The following is an 18521-nucleotide window of genomic DNA, read 5'->3' as shown; positions in this document are numbered from 1 at the left end:
ATTAAGAAAATTATATCATGTACTACGGATAACGGTACTCAAAAATGTGTGCCTAATATAACCAACCAAATATTTGTTGCTCAACATAATTTCTTCAAAACTCTTAACTTCAAAAATATTACTTAAAATAAATCATTTTATTTCATACTAAATTCTCTTTTATTATATTCTTAAAGCAGTTACAAATGATACTTAAAAACTATTTAGAAGACAAATGATGCTTAAACTTAATAATAATTGTAGGCGGGATGCCGTCGATGTTGAAACTGTTGGCAGTTCCACTGCATTACACATGTACATATCTATAAACTATTAAAGCTCTTTCTCTCATCGAAATGTAGGCGGTGTGGTTTAAGGACATACCAAGTCCTAGAAGGCACTAGCGGCTTGCCGTTGCGTTGCTTTATGTAAAACATTCAAAGATATCAAAAGGCGGCATAGTCTTTTTTAATAGAATCAGAATAGATCAGAAGCGATCAATTTGCTTGTTCTGCTCTCAGCGCTGAGTGTTGAGCAAGTTGTTAGTTCGCGTTGAGTAGTTGCTGCCTCAGACATTATTGTTATCAGTTATTGTTTGTGTACCACGTAGTGTTGTTGTTGTTATCTACCATACTAATTGCTCTGGACTTGAACAACCATTTCAATAACTTAAAAGCCCTCTTGAGCGCATTGCCTGCTGTGTAGTTAGGTTTGTTGACGTTTTGCTCAGCCCAAGTGCTGACGTTACAAGCGTTCATTATTGCGCCGTAAGACATTATTAACGTTTAGTTATTTGCGATTTAAGGATTTTACAAAGCTGTGCAACTTCGTTGATGATTATGCTAGAGTTGATTCTAAAGTTAAGTTATTCGCTCGATTGCTAGGCTACGAATGACATTCTGCTCCTTGCCATGCTGGCTATTTATACCTTTGCGCATGCGCAAAACTACCTCTGTATTTTTGCCATAGTTAGCGGAGCAATATTGGCGCGGATTTTTTCTAAACCTGCAAATATTTTATTGTTTTTGCATTTTTGAAACTGAGCTCTTGTTTTGTATAATACTTTTTGGTGTTTGCTGCACTTGCGGGTAATACACTTTTCTATCGGCTGTTTAGCTATGCTTTGAAATATACATACATATGAATATATTTATGTATAGTGTCGGGATATTTGTTGTTTATAAAATTGGTATGAAAGTAATATGAAAATATTTCTTGAGTAACTTTTCTTAATTGACTTACTTTTAAGTATTTGCTTCCATATCATTTGAGCGACTTTCACGTGGTTTTTAGGTTTTGACTTTTTGCCTCTATTCCGATGATCGTTGACTTGTTTGCACCCTAAACTCATAAAGCCATGTCTCATCGGCAGTTATAATGCTCTCAACGAAGGTGGGATTGGAATTCGCACGATAAAGCCTGTCCAAAGACACCTGTCTACGGTACTCTTTTTTTTTTTAAATACATCTTTATCGGGACGAGTCGAGCAAAAACGCGTTTCATATCCAAACTATCCACCAAAAACATTCGAAGGAAGCCGCGAAAGATGTGGAGCTTTCTTGACAGATGATGATTTTCAAGCATCATATTTTTTACTTTTTTTTATTACTTTTTTAATATTAATTGGTCGAAGGTCGTCCAGAACGAGGCATGCCTTCAACGATCTCTCGTCCGTATTTTTGTTAAGACTGAATCACCGTAAGTCATTCTTTGTTGTTCGATATTTTTTTCCATTGTAAAAATTGCAACGCACTACTGAGGCGTTCCGACTTAAGGGGTAGCCTGCTTTAGAAGCTTCAAAAAAACGATTTCTTTTGTTTTGCTTAAATCTCTTTAAAAATAGTCTAAGAATATGTTCCCAAAGTTTTAGATGGGAATTCGAAATATTTTTGTTCAAAAACCATTTTTTTTTTATTTTTTTTAAATTTTACACTTTTTTGAATTTTTGTTTAGTTTAGCTAGAAGATAAATTATTAAAAAGTATGAATTTCTTTAAATTTTTTGTTTCCGATAGAAATAGCGACCTGCACCCTGCCCGCCGTTCGACAAATGCACATGCGAGTTGTATCGGGCAATTGCTTCCCAAAGGCAGAATATCAAAGATTTCGCATCCAAAAAATTTGTGAATAATGTCTGAATATATAGCTATAAACTAGAAATTTCGCTTAATCACTTATTTCTTTCGCTCCCAAAAACGATTTTTTAAGCCTCCAAAGCTGGCTCCCTACTTAACCAGCGGCTATGAACAAACTGAATGACAGATCAGATCATATTGGGCATAATAATTACGGTCAGTGCTATCAATTTAGCATCATAAATTTTTTTGAAATAGTACTTTCTCGGGGCATTCAATAAAAATTTTCGGGTGATGACTATTCCCCATAAATAGTGGCTAGAATGAGGTGCCGCAAAGGCCAGGAGGATAAAATAACAAAAGTTCACGAAGTTGTATTGGCAGGCCGTCGCTTCAAGGAGCGCGAGATACGAGAGACAGTAGGAGTGATTGTCATGAGAAGCATCAGTCGTCGCTACGATCAATTACTGCCAATTTATTATTTTACAGATTTTGTTTTCAAATTTGAAAAAAAAAAAAATTGCACGTGTTCAGAAATTTGAGTTCAATGAGTACGTAACCGTACCTGCGGGGACATACTTTGCAGACCTGAAGAAAAACAGACTTTCTAGAAGCGTTAAAACCTTGAGAACAAAGTTGGACGTGAAGTTTATGTAAATTTTTACAGTGTATACAAATTATAGCGAAAAACTTCAATGTTTACAAACTGAAAAAAAGCTATATCAATTGAAATTTTCCAAGCTATAAAAATAATTCACTACATATTTTTTTTATACAAAAATACATTTTATTATATGAGCAAAAAATATATAAAAAATTGTACTTAAAAACTATTTGGAAGACAAATGATTCTTAAACTAAATATGTAAAAATTAAAGCCGTTTCACATCGTCGACAATTTCAAAAATGCCAGTCCACGGGGTCTTACGCCCGAGATGCGATGGAGCAGCACACACGCTGACTAATTAGTGGCGGCATAGCGTCGACGATGGAGCAATTTGGCAGTTCGACTGCATCACACACTTACATATAAACTATTAAAGCTCTTTTTCTTATTGAAATGTAAGCGGTGTGGTTTAAGGACGTACCAAGTCCTAGAAGGCACCAGCGGCTTGCCAGTAGGACACTTTATGCATAGTATCCTTGAATATCAATTACGATAGACTGCGTTCATGAACGTATTACTCCAACGATTTGCTTTTTGTCGCCAACTCAGCTAACTCGTTCTGTTCATTTTCGTACTCCTCAGCGCTGAGTGTTGAGCAAGTGGTTAGTATGCTAGCGTTGAATTTGGATGCTTCGACTTCAGTGGTTATTGCTTTCGGCAGCTCAGTTATTGCTTGCGGCTTTATGGATGTGATTTGCTGCTGTATGTTGTTGTTGCTGTCTGCTTTGCTGACTGTTGTTGATTTGAAGACGCGTTTCAATAACTTGAAAACCGTCTTCAGCGCCTTGCCTGGTGTGTAATTCGGTTTGTTGATGGCTTGTTCAGCCAAAGTGCTGACGTTGCAAGTGTTCACGAGTTTAGCGTAAGACATTATTGCTGTTGTTTTTTTTTCGGTTTTAGAATTTTCACAATAGAATTTAACTTCGTCGATATTGACTCAGCAGTTAAATTATTCGCTCGATCGCAAGGCTACGAATGATATTTTGCTCCTTGCAACGCTGGCTATTTATACCTTTGCGCATGCGTAAAACAACCCCTATGTTTTTGAGTTGAATGGAGCACAAGTGTGCGTACCAATGAGAACACAGATTTTTTCTATAGGTGCTCATATCTTATTGTTATTGCGTTTTAAGTTATTGTATTCTGTATTTCTTTTGTATTAGTATGCACTTTTCGTTCGTCGTTGTTCTTATATGTGGTTGGCTACACACATTCATAGAATTTGTTGCTAATATTATTAACATGTTTGTAATAAATTCGAAGTTATATTAGAAAATAATATATATAATTTAAATATAAGTTAATATTTTCTCTTAATTTGTGAAGAAATTTTAGTAGAAAAAATTGCTTTTAGTGGCAGTCATTTCATGGCAGCACTCTTCATTTCCTGATACAATAAAAAATTTTTAAAAGTATATTTATTAGTCATTTACAATTTGTTAGAAATTTGCCGTTAACTGAAGCACTCCAACTTCCGCCAGAAGATTTTTATTATTAGATGTGATCAACGTCCTTGTCTGAAGTTACACTCATTAGTGGATCGATTGAAAGAGAATTGGCTTTTATGAGCGATGTTTTGATGATCAGGCTTGACTTATATAAAAGCATTTGCTATACAAATTATATATTATAACAATACCTAAGATACACCACAAGGTCATTGCAGAGAAAATTCAAATCAAAAGCTTAAAACATCTGCTCAACTTTGAAATATTGTCGAAAAGCCTAAAAGGGCACCGTTTTAGGACTGCATTTACACTTCATTATCTCGCACAATGAAAAAAACATACAGTCTGAAAGAGGATGCAAAAATTTCTTCAGTTGGAACTAAAATTAGAACCTCTAAATATGATTTACTCCACATGCTGTAGGCTTATCCGCGATATCCACTTCCAACATTGTTTTTTTCAATGCAATCACGGCTGCATTATCACCAACACATATATTTGATTGGCATATAGCACACAGTGAAGATTGCGAAGTAATCAAAAGCTGCCTCATACGAGTCGTCCATCCACCTCTATTTATGACAATAATATGGAAAACATTAATGGAACAGTGCTTCAAACTCGTTGTGTGGTCAACAGATAGATATCAGAAGAACTAAATATCTCTTATGAATTGACTTAACGCATTTTGGCTAATTTTTGGGTATGAAGTATGTTAATGATAGACTTTTACCAAACGAATTGAATATTTTCGTAAAATCGACGTTGAGAAGAGCAAAGATGCAAAAGAGCTGCTTGTCAACGTAACTGAGGGCCCTATGTTCATCAAACGAATCATTATTGTAGACGAAATGTGGGTTTACGAATATAATTTTGAAACTCTAAAAAAGAACTCCGAGGCTGTTGTTGCGTTGTCATTGGGGTGGATTTTTTWCGTGGCGGGTCCCAAACCCAGCGCGCAACCCTATGCAGGGAATGTTTCGCCTTCTCACTTTAGCTCGCTGTTCTTAGGCTACCCAGAGGATACTTGGTCAAGGACCGGAAGTCGTGAGCTGCTTGAGTCATATGTAAAAGAATCGTTTCTGGCCACTCCCAAGTGAATGGCGATCAGAAAACTTTTCTCACTTGCGTGAACTTCTACACATGACTCCATCCCCCAAAAAAGAACTCCATCCTGAAGAGATTCAAGAGCTGCCATTTTATTCAGAAATAAGGTTTTTTTGTGGTTTGTGAGTCAGCAGTATCATCGGTCCCTATTTCTTCGAAAATGATGCCGGTGAGAACTTAATGGTCAATGGCGGCCGTTATCGCGCCATGACTTCCAACTACATATTTGATGCCTCAAATTGTAGTTCCTGATATCAGCGACATTTGGTTTGAACAAGACGACGTTACTTCCCACACGTCTTATCAATAAATGTATTTATTGAGAGAATACTTCAGTGAGCAGTTAATTTAACGTTTAGGGCCGGTCGATTGGCCTCCAAGATAATATGATATCACACCGTTAGACTTTTTCCCGTGGGGATATGTAAAGTCTGATTTAGAACTTGCGAGTAAAATAGCACTCGAGTCATTCGCCAGTTACCAGTCGAAATGCTCGCACAAGCCAGCGAAAATTGTACTCAACGGTTGGACCATCTGAAAGAGATACATTTCAAAAAATAAATGCCAAAAAATTATCCTTCGAATGATAATAAGCATTTCATATTAATTTTATAGTTCCTGTGTTTTTTTTTTAAGTAGGGAACCTCGAAATGGATCACTGTTTATATTTTTGTATATGGTGGTTAAATGTCTACTATAACCGCTCTAATAGTCCCACCTAATAAGGGTGCCAGTTTTTACTACTTTCCTACATACAAAGCATTATGAAAGACTTTCAATTATTTAAATTTTCGCTTTATTAAATTGTATTCCTCAATGTAGTAGACCAAACATTGTACTGAAGAACAAATTTCAATATTTCTCCAAATCAAAGCGAAAAGCTAAATTACTTAAGTTATAAAAAAAAATTGAAAAGAATTAAAATTATCCACGTAAAAGTGTTTCCGAAGAAAAATAAGAAGTAATTATGTGTTTTTGTTGGCATGACATTTTATTAAGCGTCTTGAAAATACATATTTAGTTACTTAACAGCTAAATGGAAGACATTCGATCAGTTTGAAACTTAAACTAATGGGAAGACACATGATCACAATGACAATTTCAAAATTAAAGCTGCACATCGCCAACGCTTACGCAGTAGGCCAGCCCACGCTGCGTTCCCGCCCAATAGAGGATGAAACTCGCGCGCAGGACGATTAAGGGCTCAAAATTGCATCGACGATAATTTGCTGGCAGTTGAACTGCATTACAAACTATTAAAGCTCCGTTAATATTGTATAAAGCGTTGAAATGCAAGTGGCGCGGTTTATGGACGGTCCAGGTCCTTCAAGGCACTAGCGGTTTGCCAGTCGGTTGTGTTCAACATCCATTTTAAACAATAAGTCCATGTAGCCATCGCTGAAATACCGTTACTCAGCAGTGAACGACTTGATGGCGGCTTCCAACTCGGCTAACTCATTCAGCTGATTCTCATAATCTTCGACGCTTAGTACGGAGCAATTGGTGCGCATGCTGAGGTCGGTTCTGCGACACATCTCTGTTACTTTTGACGACAGCTCTTCCGCGATTTGCTTCTCGGCGGTGATGATTACCCTGCCCGACGTGGAGGGGCGGAAAAAGCGACGCAGCAGTTTGCAAGCCTTCCGCAGTGCCTTACGCGGTGTATAGTGTGGCTTGGGGATGCTCTGCTCAGCCGTAGCGCAAGTGTTGACGAGCGTAGCATAAGACATTTTAAGTTTTCAAAAAATTTACGTATTTTTCAACTCTCAACAATAAAAATTGGTTTTGGAATTAGTCGCTGTTTTTCTACGCTTGTTTGCTGTGCTAAGAATGTTGTGCTGTCGCTCGTCACGCCGACTATTTATACGTTTGCGCATGCGTAAAACAACCCCTATGCGCGGTATGAGCATAAGGGTAGCGCTGACCAATCGGATGGCGTGTTCACGCAGGTGCAACTTGTGCTCGACTTTGCTGGTGCTCTCTGCCATACCTGCGCTCTACCTGCAGTGGGTTCTCCCGAACACCGCGTTGCGCACAATTAGTGTATTTATTAAGGTGTCGCGCCGTCGTGCCTATCCCTGATCCCTGTCGCATTGCTTTATCTGTGTTGTTGCCTTTGTTTGCTTGATTTTTTTTGGGGATTTTTGGAAAACTGTGCTATCCCTTGCACGTGTGCAAACGGTTTTCCCTGGTTGGTAGTGCTTGTGTGCGTCTCTCCCCCCCCCTCTTTGCTCTACCTGCCATAGCCAAGTATAAATAATGCCCTTTAAATAGTGATGCATATCCTTTTTTGCCTAAGCGTATCGGCTATTTACTATGCTGATCGTGGGAAAGTAAAATACATTTTTGGATTCCTGGCATTTTCCTAAATCTTTTGTTTGATTGTTTGCTACACTATTTGTATTTCACTTGAAGGTAATTTGAGTTGCGTTTTTCTGCATTCTCATTCAGAGCAAGCAGGCAAATATGAATATTTAAATGCTGATCGCTGTCGATCGTCAGTGCAGATCGGCTGTGTGATCGCTATTTTTGGCGATGCTCGTGGTGGCACCCTTCGGCTAAGGGCCGTTACATTTTGTTGTTGCTATTTTTCAGCAAATCGTGCTCAATCATTGAAGTGCATCGAAATACTAGGAAAACTGCTTGCAGTGATCGTGGCATTGATCAAGAGACCTATGAGAAAATAACCCTATGAAAATTGTAGGCAGGACAAGTGTTATACCCTCGTTAAACATATGTTGCACTTTCTTATTTTGTTGATTTTGGAGGTGATTTTTTATATTGAAAATTCTATTTTATTGCTCGTCCGCATTGTGTGTGTGTATAGCTAGGTTGCCTGAGGTTCGGCGCGCTGTTCGCTGCGTGGCAATTGTAGATATTATTGTGGCTGAGTTGGTTTGGTGGATCCGCTGGAATTTAATTATGAATTTTTATTACTTTGTAATTAGAATTTCGAAGTGTGTAGGCATGTGCATGACTCATGCATATATTTCTAATAAATTATAAGAAAATAAATAATAAAATTGAAAAATGAGCTGTGGCTTGAGTGTTTCTTAGTAGTATATTACGATAGCCATGTTCGATTAGTTACTTCTTTGATCGTTATGTTTGAGCTGTACACTCTTGCCTAAAAAAATAATACTTTAAGGCTAGAACGTAGTTATAGCGTTAAGCTTATTGTTAAAGGTTCATTATTTGATTATACTTGCCTATCTGGCTTACGCTGGGTGTATGTTCGATTCGCTATTCACTAATTTTTAGCAAATAACAAACGTGAATATAAGCTACTGTAATATAACACTCATGACAGCTAGAGTAGATAAGTATGCAATTTCCTACAAAGTTATACCGACCCGCTCCCACTCTGCTTATATCGATTCTAGGGTGCTTTTCCCACACCAGTCTTATCACAAAGACACTGGATACTATTGATAGCGAGGTTAGGCACTCCACGACTAACCCAGAATGCACTATAAATAAGTTAATGGCTAGTATCGCCGCTCTGCTAACTGAGAAAATGGTCACATCTCTGAAGGAGGCTGCACTCCGGAACCGTAGATCTACCAACTGAATGGGTGCAACCTCGTCTTGAAAGACACTGAAATAGTCAGGAAGTCTGAAGCTGGAGCTGATACAGTAAACTCCTCCACCAACCTTCCCACCAAGATTTGACGCATCCGTAAAAAAGCTCACTGTCCCTCTCCTTCAACGGCTACTTTCCACCCACAACTCTCTCGTGGTATATGAATGAGACGGAGCAACCAGATTTCGGTTTGACGACTCCATGATCCAACTAGTTCGGTCTGAAGTTAAAGTGTGTGATAATATCCAAGTGTTCAGATAAGTGTTCTTTTAAAAACCTAGATTTTCTGAGTCGCTGTCGGTCGCTGAGGTGTATGGCTACCTTCCGACGATAGCTACGTGTACTGTATGCAAGTAAATAAGACCTTATCAGTTTTACTTGGGTTGATAGCGAGACCACTTTCCAATTTGTTACGACGCTGAGATTTCTCTACGTTAACTCGTACGCGGTACTTAAAAACTTTTCTTTGACTATAAGTGCTACATCGTTGCATTGGCTCCACCTTATGGTATTCCCTTACTCATATTTCGTCGAACTCATGCGTTACCTTATTCCATTTGAATCACTCTCTCGCACAGATGACTGAGAATGAGGTGCTTAAGGTTTGAAGCTCCCTCAATATCAAGCAAGGTCTCAACAGCGAATTTCTTAACCCTAAAGGATTATTCAAGCCATGACACTATAATATGTAGGACAGTATGCACTGAGTTGTCTTTATTCTTAGTAAGCATGGTGCGCTCCTGATATATGATGGAATGTGCCTCCTTATGTATCAGTCCACCATTCTCCCCAGAGTTATAAATTGTAATAAACGATTTTTATTTTGAACTTTTAAATTATCAAAGTAAATTTCAGTAGCGATTGGCCTGAGTAAAATCGCAAAGGATAGGGAAGTAAGATTGTAATCCTTCCACACAAGCCACAGTCGATCTTCTTCGAGTAATCATGGCGAACAGTTTTCATTTGGCTTCTTAAACTTTTTGCAGAATTGCTGTGAGACATTACCATGAACCTTCAAAAAGATCTTGATAAACTCTTCGAAGTGAACTATTTTGTGTAATTTTAAGCATCGAGGACTAACAAATTATGCTTCAAGAAAAAAAAAAAGTTTTATGATGCAAACAACACACATTATCGCCAAAAGGATTTAATTTCAACTTTTCTGATTGCAGTTATCTACCATAAATGGATACTCTACTTTATCTACTTAAGTCTACCATATCTTAATGGTATATAAAACCTATTGCGTCAATTCTAATAGTCAAAATAATAGCACAACTCAAATGGTCTCCCTTCAAACACGCTTCTAACGCAAGCCTGTCGCCTGTATGCCCTCAATACAGTACATATCTACATGTAGGCGCATGATGCTGAGAAGCCTGGGAAAATATTTTCAAACACACCTGGCCCAAGAGGGAAACAAATGAATGAATGAGTGTTGGATAAAGAACAATTTGGTGACGAATTTATTTTTCTTCACTCTCTCGAAAAGTTGTGGCAGCCCAATTTTTCCCACACGTCAGAATGCGAAAGATGCTTGGCGTACACTTGGTACTGTTGGTACAACAATTAATAGAATTTTCCCAGCAGTTGAGTGATAGTGGCGTTAGAGCGACAAACAGACATTTGCACAAGGTGTTAATGGTGTTTATTCTTTAATGAAATGTGTATTTGACAATTATTAGTGTTTATTGGACTGATGTAGTTATAAAGGAATGATTTGCAGTAGGCGAACAAAAGTTACATAAAATTTAACTATTTTTCGTACAATAACTGTATCTGTTTTTATTACCTTTAGAGTTTGAATATAGCAAACCATAACTAGTATAAAACTATGTAATTTCAAAATTTAATTTTATGAATTTTAAATAGTGGCGAATCGAACAGCAACTGGTATAAATTTGAAATACTTGCATAATTAAATACAAGCTTTCTGCGAGTTACTAAATGATAATCTTATTATCTTTGAAACGCTAAGCAATAGCACTAATAACTGGTATGACACCATGTATACTATTGCAATATTATAATAAACTGGTATAATCAAACAGATTCCATTTACTAGATTCTAAAGAATACGACTGCATAATTTTGTTGGGGACTATGGCATAGTGCTAAAAATTTGGTATAAAACTGTATTGGGTAATAATAATATAGTACTGTGACAATCATATAAAATGCATTTACTCGATTTTTTTGAATGTGATCGTATAACTTAGTTGCTACTGTCAAAAATTTTAAATAACTCGATCGAATAACTTATTTGGACACTGTCGAGTAGAACAAATAAGTGGTTTATAAACTAGTATAATATTATAATAATATACGTTTACAATCAAATAAAATCAAAACCTTTAACGACGATTTTTGATGAACGAATGGAACAAATATTTGGTATAAAAACCGGTGTAAAAATAGAATAATATACTGGCTTAATAAAAAAAGCAACTTACATATTCTTACCGAATTAAACTAGATAACTTTATTAAAGCCTATCAAATACAACAAAAAGTTTGGTATAAATTCTGGTATAATACTATAATAATAAACTGATGTATTAAAAAAAAAAAATTTTTACTCGATTTTAATGAATTAGACAGAAAAACTTTTTTTAGTAAAAACAAGAAAAATCTGGTATAAATACTGGTATAAAACTATAAATAAACTGGCATATTAAACATAAACACTTTAACTTGACTTTAATAAAATCGGTTGGATAAATTTGTTGAAGTCTAGTAAATACGAGAAAAATCTGGTATAAATACTACAATAATAAACTGGTGCATTAAATGTAAATATTTTCACTCTTTTTAATTAATTCGATTTTATAACTTTGTTGGTGGGTAGCGGATAAAGCAAGCAACTGGTATAAATACTGGTATAATGCTCTAATGGTATATTCAGCTGGACACATTTGTTGTTGCTTTTATGTATAATCTTGTTAACAATTTTCCGGCCTTTCAAAAGAGAAAGAAGCGAATCGAATGCGCTTTATGTTAATTTATTTAGGCTCCAACGATAAAACTTTCTGGTAGAAACTAACTTGGTGGTCATTCAACTAGATTTGCTGAAACATACAGGGTTTTAGCAGGCGAAATTCTTAGGTTAGATTAAGTGTCTCTGGATAGCAAACGTATTATAAAGGTTCATACGATCCAGTAATGTCTGCTAATATTGCTGCAAGCTGGAATTTGACCAAAGAAACCTTATAATTTGAACTCAAAATATATACGGTGAAACAACTGATGCACTTCCAAACTATTTCAAAACCAGAAAACTTCTGTAAACATAAAATATATTTTTATTATCGTATATACATATGTATATGCTTATCACTAGGTACTTAAGTTGATTATTAGTTAATACGTTAAGTAGTTTTTTATACTCACTATCAATTCTGTTACTAGGTAAACAAAATCTTTAGGAAATAATTATGAATCGTACGAGTATTACTATCGATATGACGCACGCTTCATTGTCACACATGTATGTATGCTGGACTCTCACATATGGCACCCTAGCTGATAATACCAAGTGGAGCGTAGTTGAACCCACTGATAACCTTCTATTTTCCTTATCATTTAATGAGCATGCTTTGGTTTGAAAATTATCGCATTTTCTAAGCATATGTGTGCATCTACGTAATCGGTTTAGTTTTACAAAATGAAAATAAAATAAAATAAATTTCTTAAAGCCAGAGATTATTCTTATCTCACGATTTTCAATGATACGGATTAAATATATAAACCATGCAGACTAAAATAGTTTTTACAAAGTAGCATAAGTATTTTATTTTATGACCCTCGATGGTTTTTGTCACCAAATTTCAATAAACTAGTGATAATTCCTACAAAAATAATAATTTAACAACACCTAAACAAACATTTCATTATGAGTCTATTACCATTATTTTTCAATCAGTGGTGATATTTCACGTTTCAGAAGATTTTAGAACACAAACATTTATGGTGAAAATTGAGAACACATCTGTACAACTTAAAAGTTATTTGAAAATACTTTCCTTGATGTTTGACAACCCTTCATTATATAATAACCCAACGTTTACCCTTCTGCCGCCCCACCGACGATTTACGAATTGTTATAATTTTATTTATTGAGAAAAAGCAGAATGGTCTTTTTAATTTCGAAAAGTGAATCAGACAAATATAACGTGCAGAAATGAGAATAAAAATGGGAATGGTTCGTTAAGTTTAAAATTTGATCTACAACATTTTAAAAAGAAGGGTCTAAACTGTCTCGAAAAGCGAACCAGGATATTAAATTTATTTTTGTAGAGAAGAAAATAACTGCTAACTGTACTATTCAGGACTTTTACAAAGAATATAACACTAAACATTTCTTATAGTTTATCAAATTTGAGAATACCTTTTGCTTTTAAGACTATAGTACCTATATGAGTACTAAACTTAAGCTTGGGATCCACTTTAACTCCCAAATTAACAAGGTTAAAAACATGCTCTGGTAGATAAACTTTTATTACATAATGAGAAGAAAATCCAGATCTGTGATAACAGTACACACAATCACACTAAGCAGCCAAATTTTTTAAATCTGTTGGCAACAGACTACTTTCATGAATTGAAGAATATGCTTTTAGAAGCTTAAAACATCCTTTGCATATAGTAAGTAAAAGTAATAAGTAAATTTGAGAATTCTATGACAGAATAGATATCGTTAATAAATAACATGAACAGAATCGGGCCTAGCGGATCATCTGAAGAGACATAAAATGAAGTTAAATGAGTATTCTTAAATATCACTCGTTGTGGTCTATTATAAAGATAAGAAGATTCCTATTGAAGAAATCTTTGTTGAAAGCTCAGAAGATCAAGTTTATGTGCAAGATTGAATAGATTTACTCTATCGAAAGCTTTGCTAAAGTCAATGTATATAACACCTGTATGCTTGTGTTCCCTAAAACTCCATGATACATGGTTTACAAATTCAAGAAAATCTGTTAGCGTAGATTTCTCTTTACGAAATTCATGCTGAAAAGAAAAAAATTAACGGAGATAACGAAAAAAAATTTAGGTATAACAGTTTTATGAGCAAAAGAACTGTAATTTTTATACTCTCGCAACAAAGTTGCTAAAGAGAGTATTATAGTTTTGTTCACATAACGGTTGTTTGTAAGTCCTGAAACAAAAAAGAGTCAGATATAGGGTTATGTATACCAAAGTGATCAGGGTGACGAGTAGAGTTGAAATCCGGATGTCTGTCTGTCCGTCTGTCCGTCCGTCCGTGTAAGCTTTAACTTGAGTAAAAATTGAGATATCATGATGAAACTTGGTACACRTATTTCTTKGCTCYATAAGAAGGTTAAGTTCGAAGATGGGCAAAATCGGCCCACTGCCACGCCCACAAAATGGCGDAAACCGAAAACYTATAAAGTGTCATAACTAAGCCATAAATAAAGATATTAAAATGAAATTTGGCAMAAAGGATCGCATTGGGGAGGGGCATATTTGGACGCCAGCTATGTCAACCAAACTGTATAGAGTCGTTTCTTTTAGACATTTCCATATACAGTTCAAAAATGGAAGAAATCGGATAATAACCACGCCCACCTCCCATACAAATTTTACACTAAATTTTACGGAAGAAGGTGAAGGTGAAATCGGTTTACAACCACGCCTGAAATCTCGATTATCACTTTATCATGCGAGAGTATAAAATGTTCGGTGACACCCGAACTTAGCCCTTCCTCACTTGTTACTTTAAGGTTGCTTCAAAAATTAATTCATAGGATTTTCGAAAAAATGAAAGTATTGTAATATACATATGTACAGTTGAACTTCCATAACTCGCACTTCGATAACTCGAAGATCTCCATAACTCGACTCCTGAGTCGACTACTGAATTGGCAATAGAAGTAAAATTTCATAAAAAATTCCTTCCATTAATCGAGGTCTCTCCAAATCGAATTTTTTTTGTTGATTACGATGATTCGCTTAGGGAAGTTCAACGTTATTTAAAAAATACTACCACGAGTTTGAAACTCTGCTGCTTGACTAAAACATGTTTTTAATGCACATTTTCTTACAATTTTTCTATTACTCATACGTTTATTTTTGGAACTAAAATAATTAATTTTGATGTTTGAAGTGATATTGATTCTTTCAATTTTGCTGTATAGTGTTACTGAAAAGAAAGTTTTGGCTTGAGGAGCTTTCATCATAAGATACATTTATGTTCAGTAACAAACTTTCTGCAGAAGATTGAGCTTTCGAAAATTTATCGAATTATTCGAAGCATTTCTATCCCAAAAAATCACTTGATGTTTCAACATGGTCCGCCGATATGGATTTGCCTTAGCAAAACATTTGTTATAAGTGTAATTAAAGTATATTATTTTGTCGAGTATTACAAATAACCTTTAAACCTCATTCAATATATTAGATCTTTATGTTTTTACCGCTGATAAGTTGTATTGCCGTGGAATGTTACCCGGCGAGGACGGCGTGGTTAGAGGCGGTTAATATTGTTGTCACAAGTTGTGTAAGGTGCCTCCTTAATATCACTAAGAGTATTTAGAGCAGTGTATTGGTTTTACTTAGAGCTGAATTTATTTGTCGCTTGGTATAAAAAAAAAAACACTTGTTAACAATTCCTAAATCCATAAACATTCTATCAGCCTATAAGATTTATATATATTGTATTACATATGTATGGAAACAGAGTTTTAGAAATTTTAAGAAGTAGTTAAGTTGTTTGGTTAAATCAAGCCAGCATATGTATGCAATATGCGAAATATTTGAATCTCAATTCAATTAGTAGCATGCAACACATATGCCTTTACCACATATGCAACCCTGAAACTTAATGTGGCGAACATATTGCGTTTGTATTAAAAAATATATTTATTTTGTAACTATTTGCACTTTCTATCTTCAATTCACATACATATCCTCTCAATTATCCACTGATTATAAGGTTGACTTGCGCATACGCACTCAGCACTCAAGTGGTTCCTATATGCATATGTTAAGAAATGTATGTGTATATTTGTATAAATGAGCACATGTGAAGGCCATTGATGGTATTTGATGGCATCGTCCTGCTGACAGCCTGTGGTGTTGCCAAGTGGCGCTATTTTTAACCACCCACTGCTGTTCGACAAATATTCTGTTGTCTACTTCAGGCTATGATTTTCGATATTGACGGCCTTAATTGAAATCATGTGACCATATATGTATAACATCAACAAAAAACACAGACTTGTGTGGTATACTACATATGTATGTTACGCATGCGCCTAGCAAATGCCACACGCGTGCGCCGTTACTTTGGTTAATTCTGGTTAATAGTGTATATACTTAGTAGTTTTTATGTAATATGCTACTTTAAGAAATACCTACAATAAAAATATAGCAAAATTATGTTTAAGGGGTAGAACAAAATTTCGGCTAAGTTTGCTATGTTCTTTTTGTTGTTGGTTGGAGAAAAATTGGAATCTAATTTGGTTATATCTAAATTACCACAACCGCGTTAGTTGTTTCTTCCTTTTCGTTGTTTGGCGCCAATTGGAGATGGCAAGCGTAGTCAGGTCCTTCTCGATCTGGTATTTCCAACGGAGTGAGGTCTTCCTTTTCCTCGGAGAGTATTGTGTCGAATAATCCCAGAACTGAAGTGTTTTCATACAAAACCTAACCTAACCAGCGTAGCCGCTGTTTCTTAGTTCTCTCATTTTACATCTAAGTCGTCGTCTCCTACAGCTCATCGTTCTATCGACTGCGGTATTCGCCGAACCTTTCGAAATTAACGTTGTTGTTGTTATTAATTTTTTCTCCAAATTAGACGAAGTTATCAACGACCGCGAATACTGGCAACAGTGACGTGGGAGCCAAGTCGCGAAAATTCGTTTGGTATCGAACGGTTTGGAGAGATCCTTGTCGGACATACTATTTTTTTCATATCCAATTCAGAAGTATTTTCTCCCGTATAAGGAATAATATAAATAATAAGAAATGCCTAATGAAAGAGCCGTCAAAATTCACAAAGAAGTATGAGCGTTATATATTGAAGACTTCAAATACGGAAGAACTGGGCAATATGTGTCTGTTCGAGATTTCATGAACTTAATTAGAGATGAAGCATAGATGTAGGACGAAGTTTTTGACTGCTTGTTTAGAAATAACACTGTCTCCTTACAATAGAAATATGATATTTGTTTGTAGACATGATTAGGAACAAAGTTCAGAAATACACTAGACGAAGTATAGAAGGAAAGGAATTTGCAGGAACAATAGGTCAGCACGACGTTCAAAATAATATTAACTCATTGAAGTTGCTTATGAGCCTTTGGTCGACATTTCATGATTCTATCATTTTCAGAAAATTGCGTTTTCGAATAAATAGCGATGCGCCATTAGATATAGATGTTTTAAAAACCTTGAAATGTGCAAAATCTTAATTGCGCATACTTTTTGTACGCTTTTAGAATGCAGAAAATAAGGTTTGCAGAAAATGATGTCAGTGATTAAGAAGCAAGTCAGCGGAGTAATTTTATTGTAAAAGCAAAAAGCGCCGTAAAAAAGCGAAAATTGTGAAATCCATAATACCACTAATATTACTAAAACAACAACAGTTGAAATCGCTGTGCTAAAAACTGCATTATCGCTGAGCTTAACCTTTCTCCTTTCGAAATGGCTCTTCGTTTCTGTCTTTGGCTTGCCAATCGATTTGTGTTCGCTTAGTTGGCCCTTCGCCTCGAGGTTAACTAGTGTTTTTTTGCCATGCCTTTAAGCGATTTTATGGCTTAACCACTTGCATATAAGTTTACAAAGGTGACAAAGTGACTTTTACTGCAGCAGTGAAAATGTGAAACCTGTTCGGCGCCGTGAGGGTTATAAAAACATAACAACAACTGCAGCATTACTGCAACAAAACTATTTATGCGCTCGGCTTGCCCTTAATGACATTTTTACAACAAAAAGTGGCAGCTAAGTTGAAAGCAATGGCATACATGACAAAAGTGGTAATCATAATAACAACAACAACAACTATAAGGGTAATATTAACAACTTTACAGCTTCTTTTAATCTCTGTACTTTGCTGCTGACAAGATTTTTTTCTTACTAGCGACGGTAGAAGTTTACAAGCAGCAAAATAAATCAATGCGGTGTCAACCATACTATTACAATTTAAGCCTTTCTAGTATTTTTCGATAGACTATGATTTTCTTGAATTTTGATGACTTTGAAATTGGTTTCGAAAATAGCTGTGGGGTTGAAAATTTAATGTACTCTCTAGGAAAAAACTCATTTGAATGCAAGCAAATGGAATTTACATTTAAATAAATGTGTGAAATGAAAATCCCGAAAAGTTGTTAAAGTGTAGTCAGATCCCGAAATTTCGGGATTATCCTAAAATGATTAATTACATTCGATTTCAACGCATGTAAATATAATTTAAATGTAAAGAAATGTGTTTAAATGAAACTTACGAAATTTAGTTATATCGTAGTGTAGTCCCGAAAATACGGCATTGACGCAAATGCTTAATTTTCTTCTAGATTAACATTTGACAGTTATATAATATGTGAAAATAATTAAAAACATATTATCGCTTTAATATAAATGTTTAGTAAGTACTTTTAAAATAAAGTTTTTGATTTTTATAATGTTAAAAAAAGTTATTATT

At 35.4% G+C, this 18521-nt stretch overlaps 2 protein-coding genes across 2 annotated transcripts; both read right to left on the bottom strand.

Annotated features, from left to right (window-relative positions):
• Window positions 1–2859: 2859 nt before the first annotated feature.
• LOC108967209 lies at window positions 2860–3683 on the bottom strand. Its single transcript, XM_018930493.1, has one exon. The coding sequence runs from the start codon at window positions 3589–3591 to the stop codon at window positions 3235–3237; it is 357 nt and encodes a 118-aa protein (XP_018786038.1). The 5' UTR covers window positions 3592–3683; the 3' UTR covers window positions 2860–3234.
• A 2557-nt stretch (window positions 3684–6240) lies between these two features.
• Window positions 6241–7093, bottom strand: LOC108967211. The gene has a single exon (XM_018930495.1). It carries the CDS (start codon window positions 7003–7005, stop codon window positions 6685–6687), a length of 321 nt encoding a protein of 106 aa, XP_018786040.1. The 5' UTR covers window positions 7006–7093; the 3' UTR covers window positions 6241–6684.
• Between the last annotated feature and the right edge of the window lie 11428 nt (window positions 7094–18521).

This window comes from Bactrocera latifrons, unplaced genomic scaffold (assembly GCF_001853355.1).
Source record: "Bactrocera latifrons isolate USDA-ARS-PBARC rearing strain unplaced genomic scaffold, ASM185335v1 scaffold_18, whole genome shotgun sequence".
NCBI classification, from domain to species: domain Eukaryota; kingdom Metazoa; phylum Arthropoda; class Insecta; order Diptera; family Tephritidae; genus Bactrocera; species Bactrocera latifrons.
The sequence above is the reverse complement of the archived record's forward strand: the minus strand, read 5'-3'. Positions and strand labels throughout refer to the sequence as shown.

Coding starts and splice junctions, on each gene's coding strand:
- LOC108967209 (XM_018930493.1), bottom strand. CDS start 3,591: ATGTCTTACGCTAAACTCGTGAACACTTGCAACGTCAGCACTTTGGCT.
- LOC108967211 (XM_018930495.1), bottom strand. CDS start 7,005: ATGTCTTATGCTACGCTCGTCAACACTTGCGCTACGGCTGAGCAGAGC.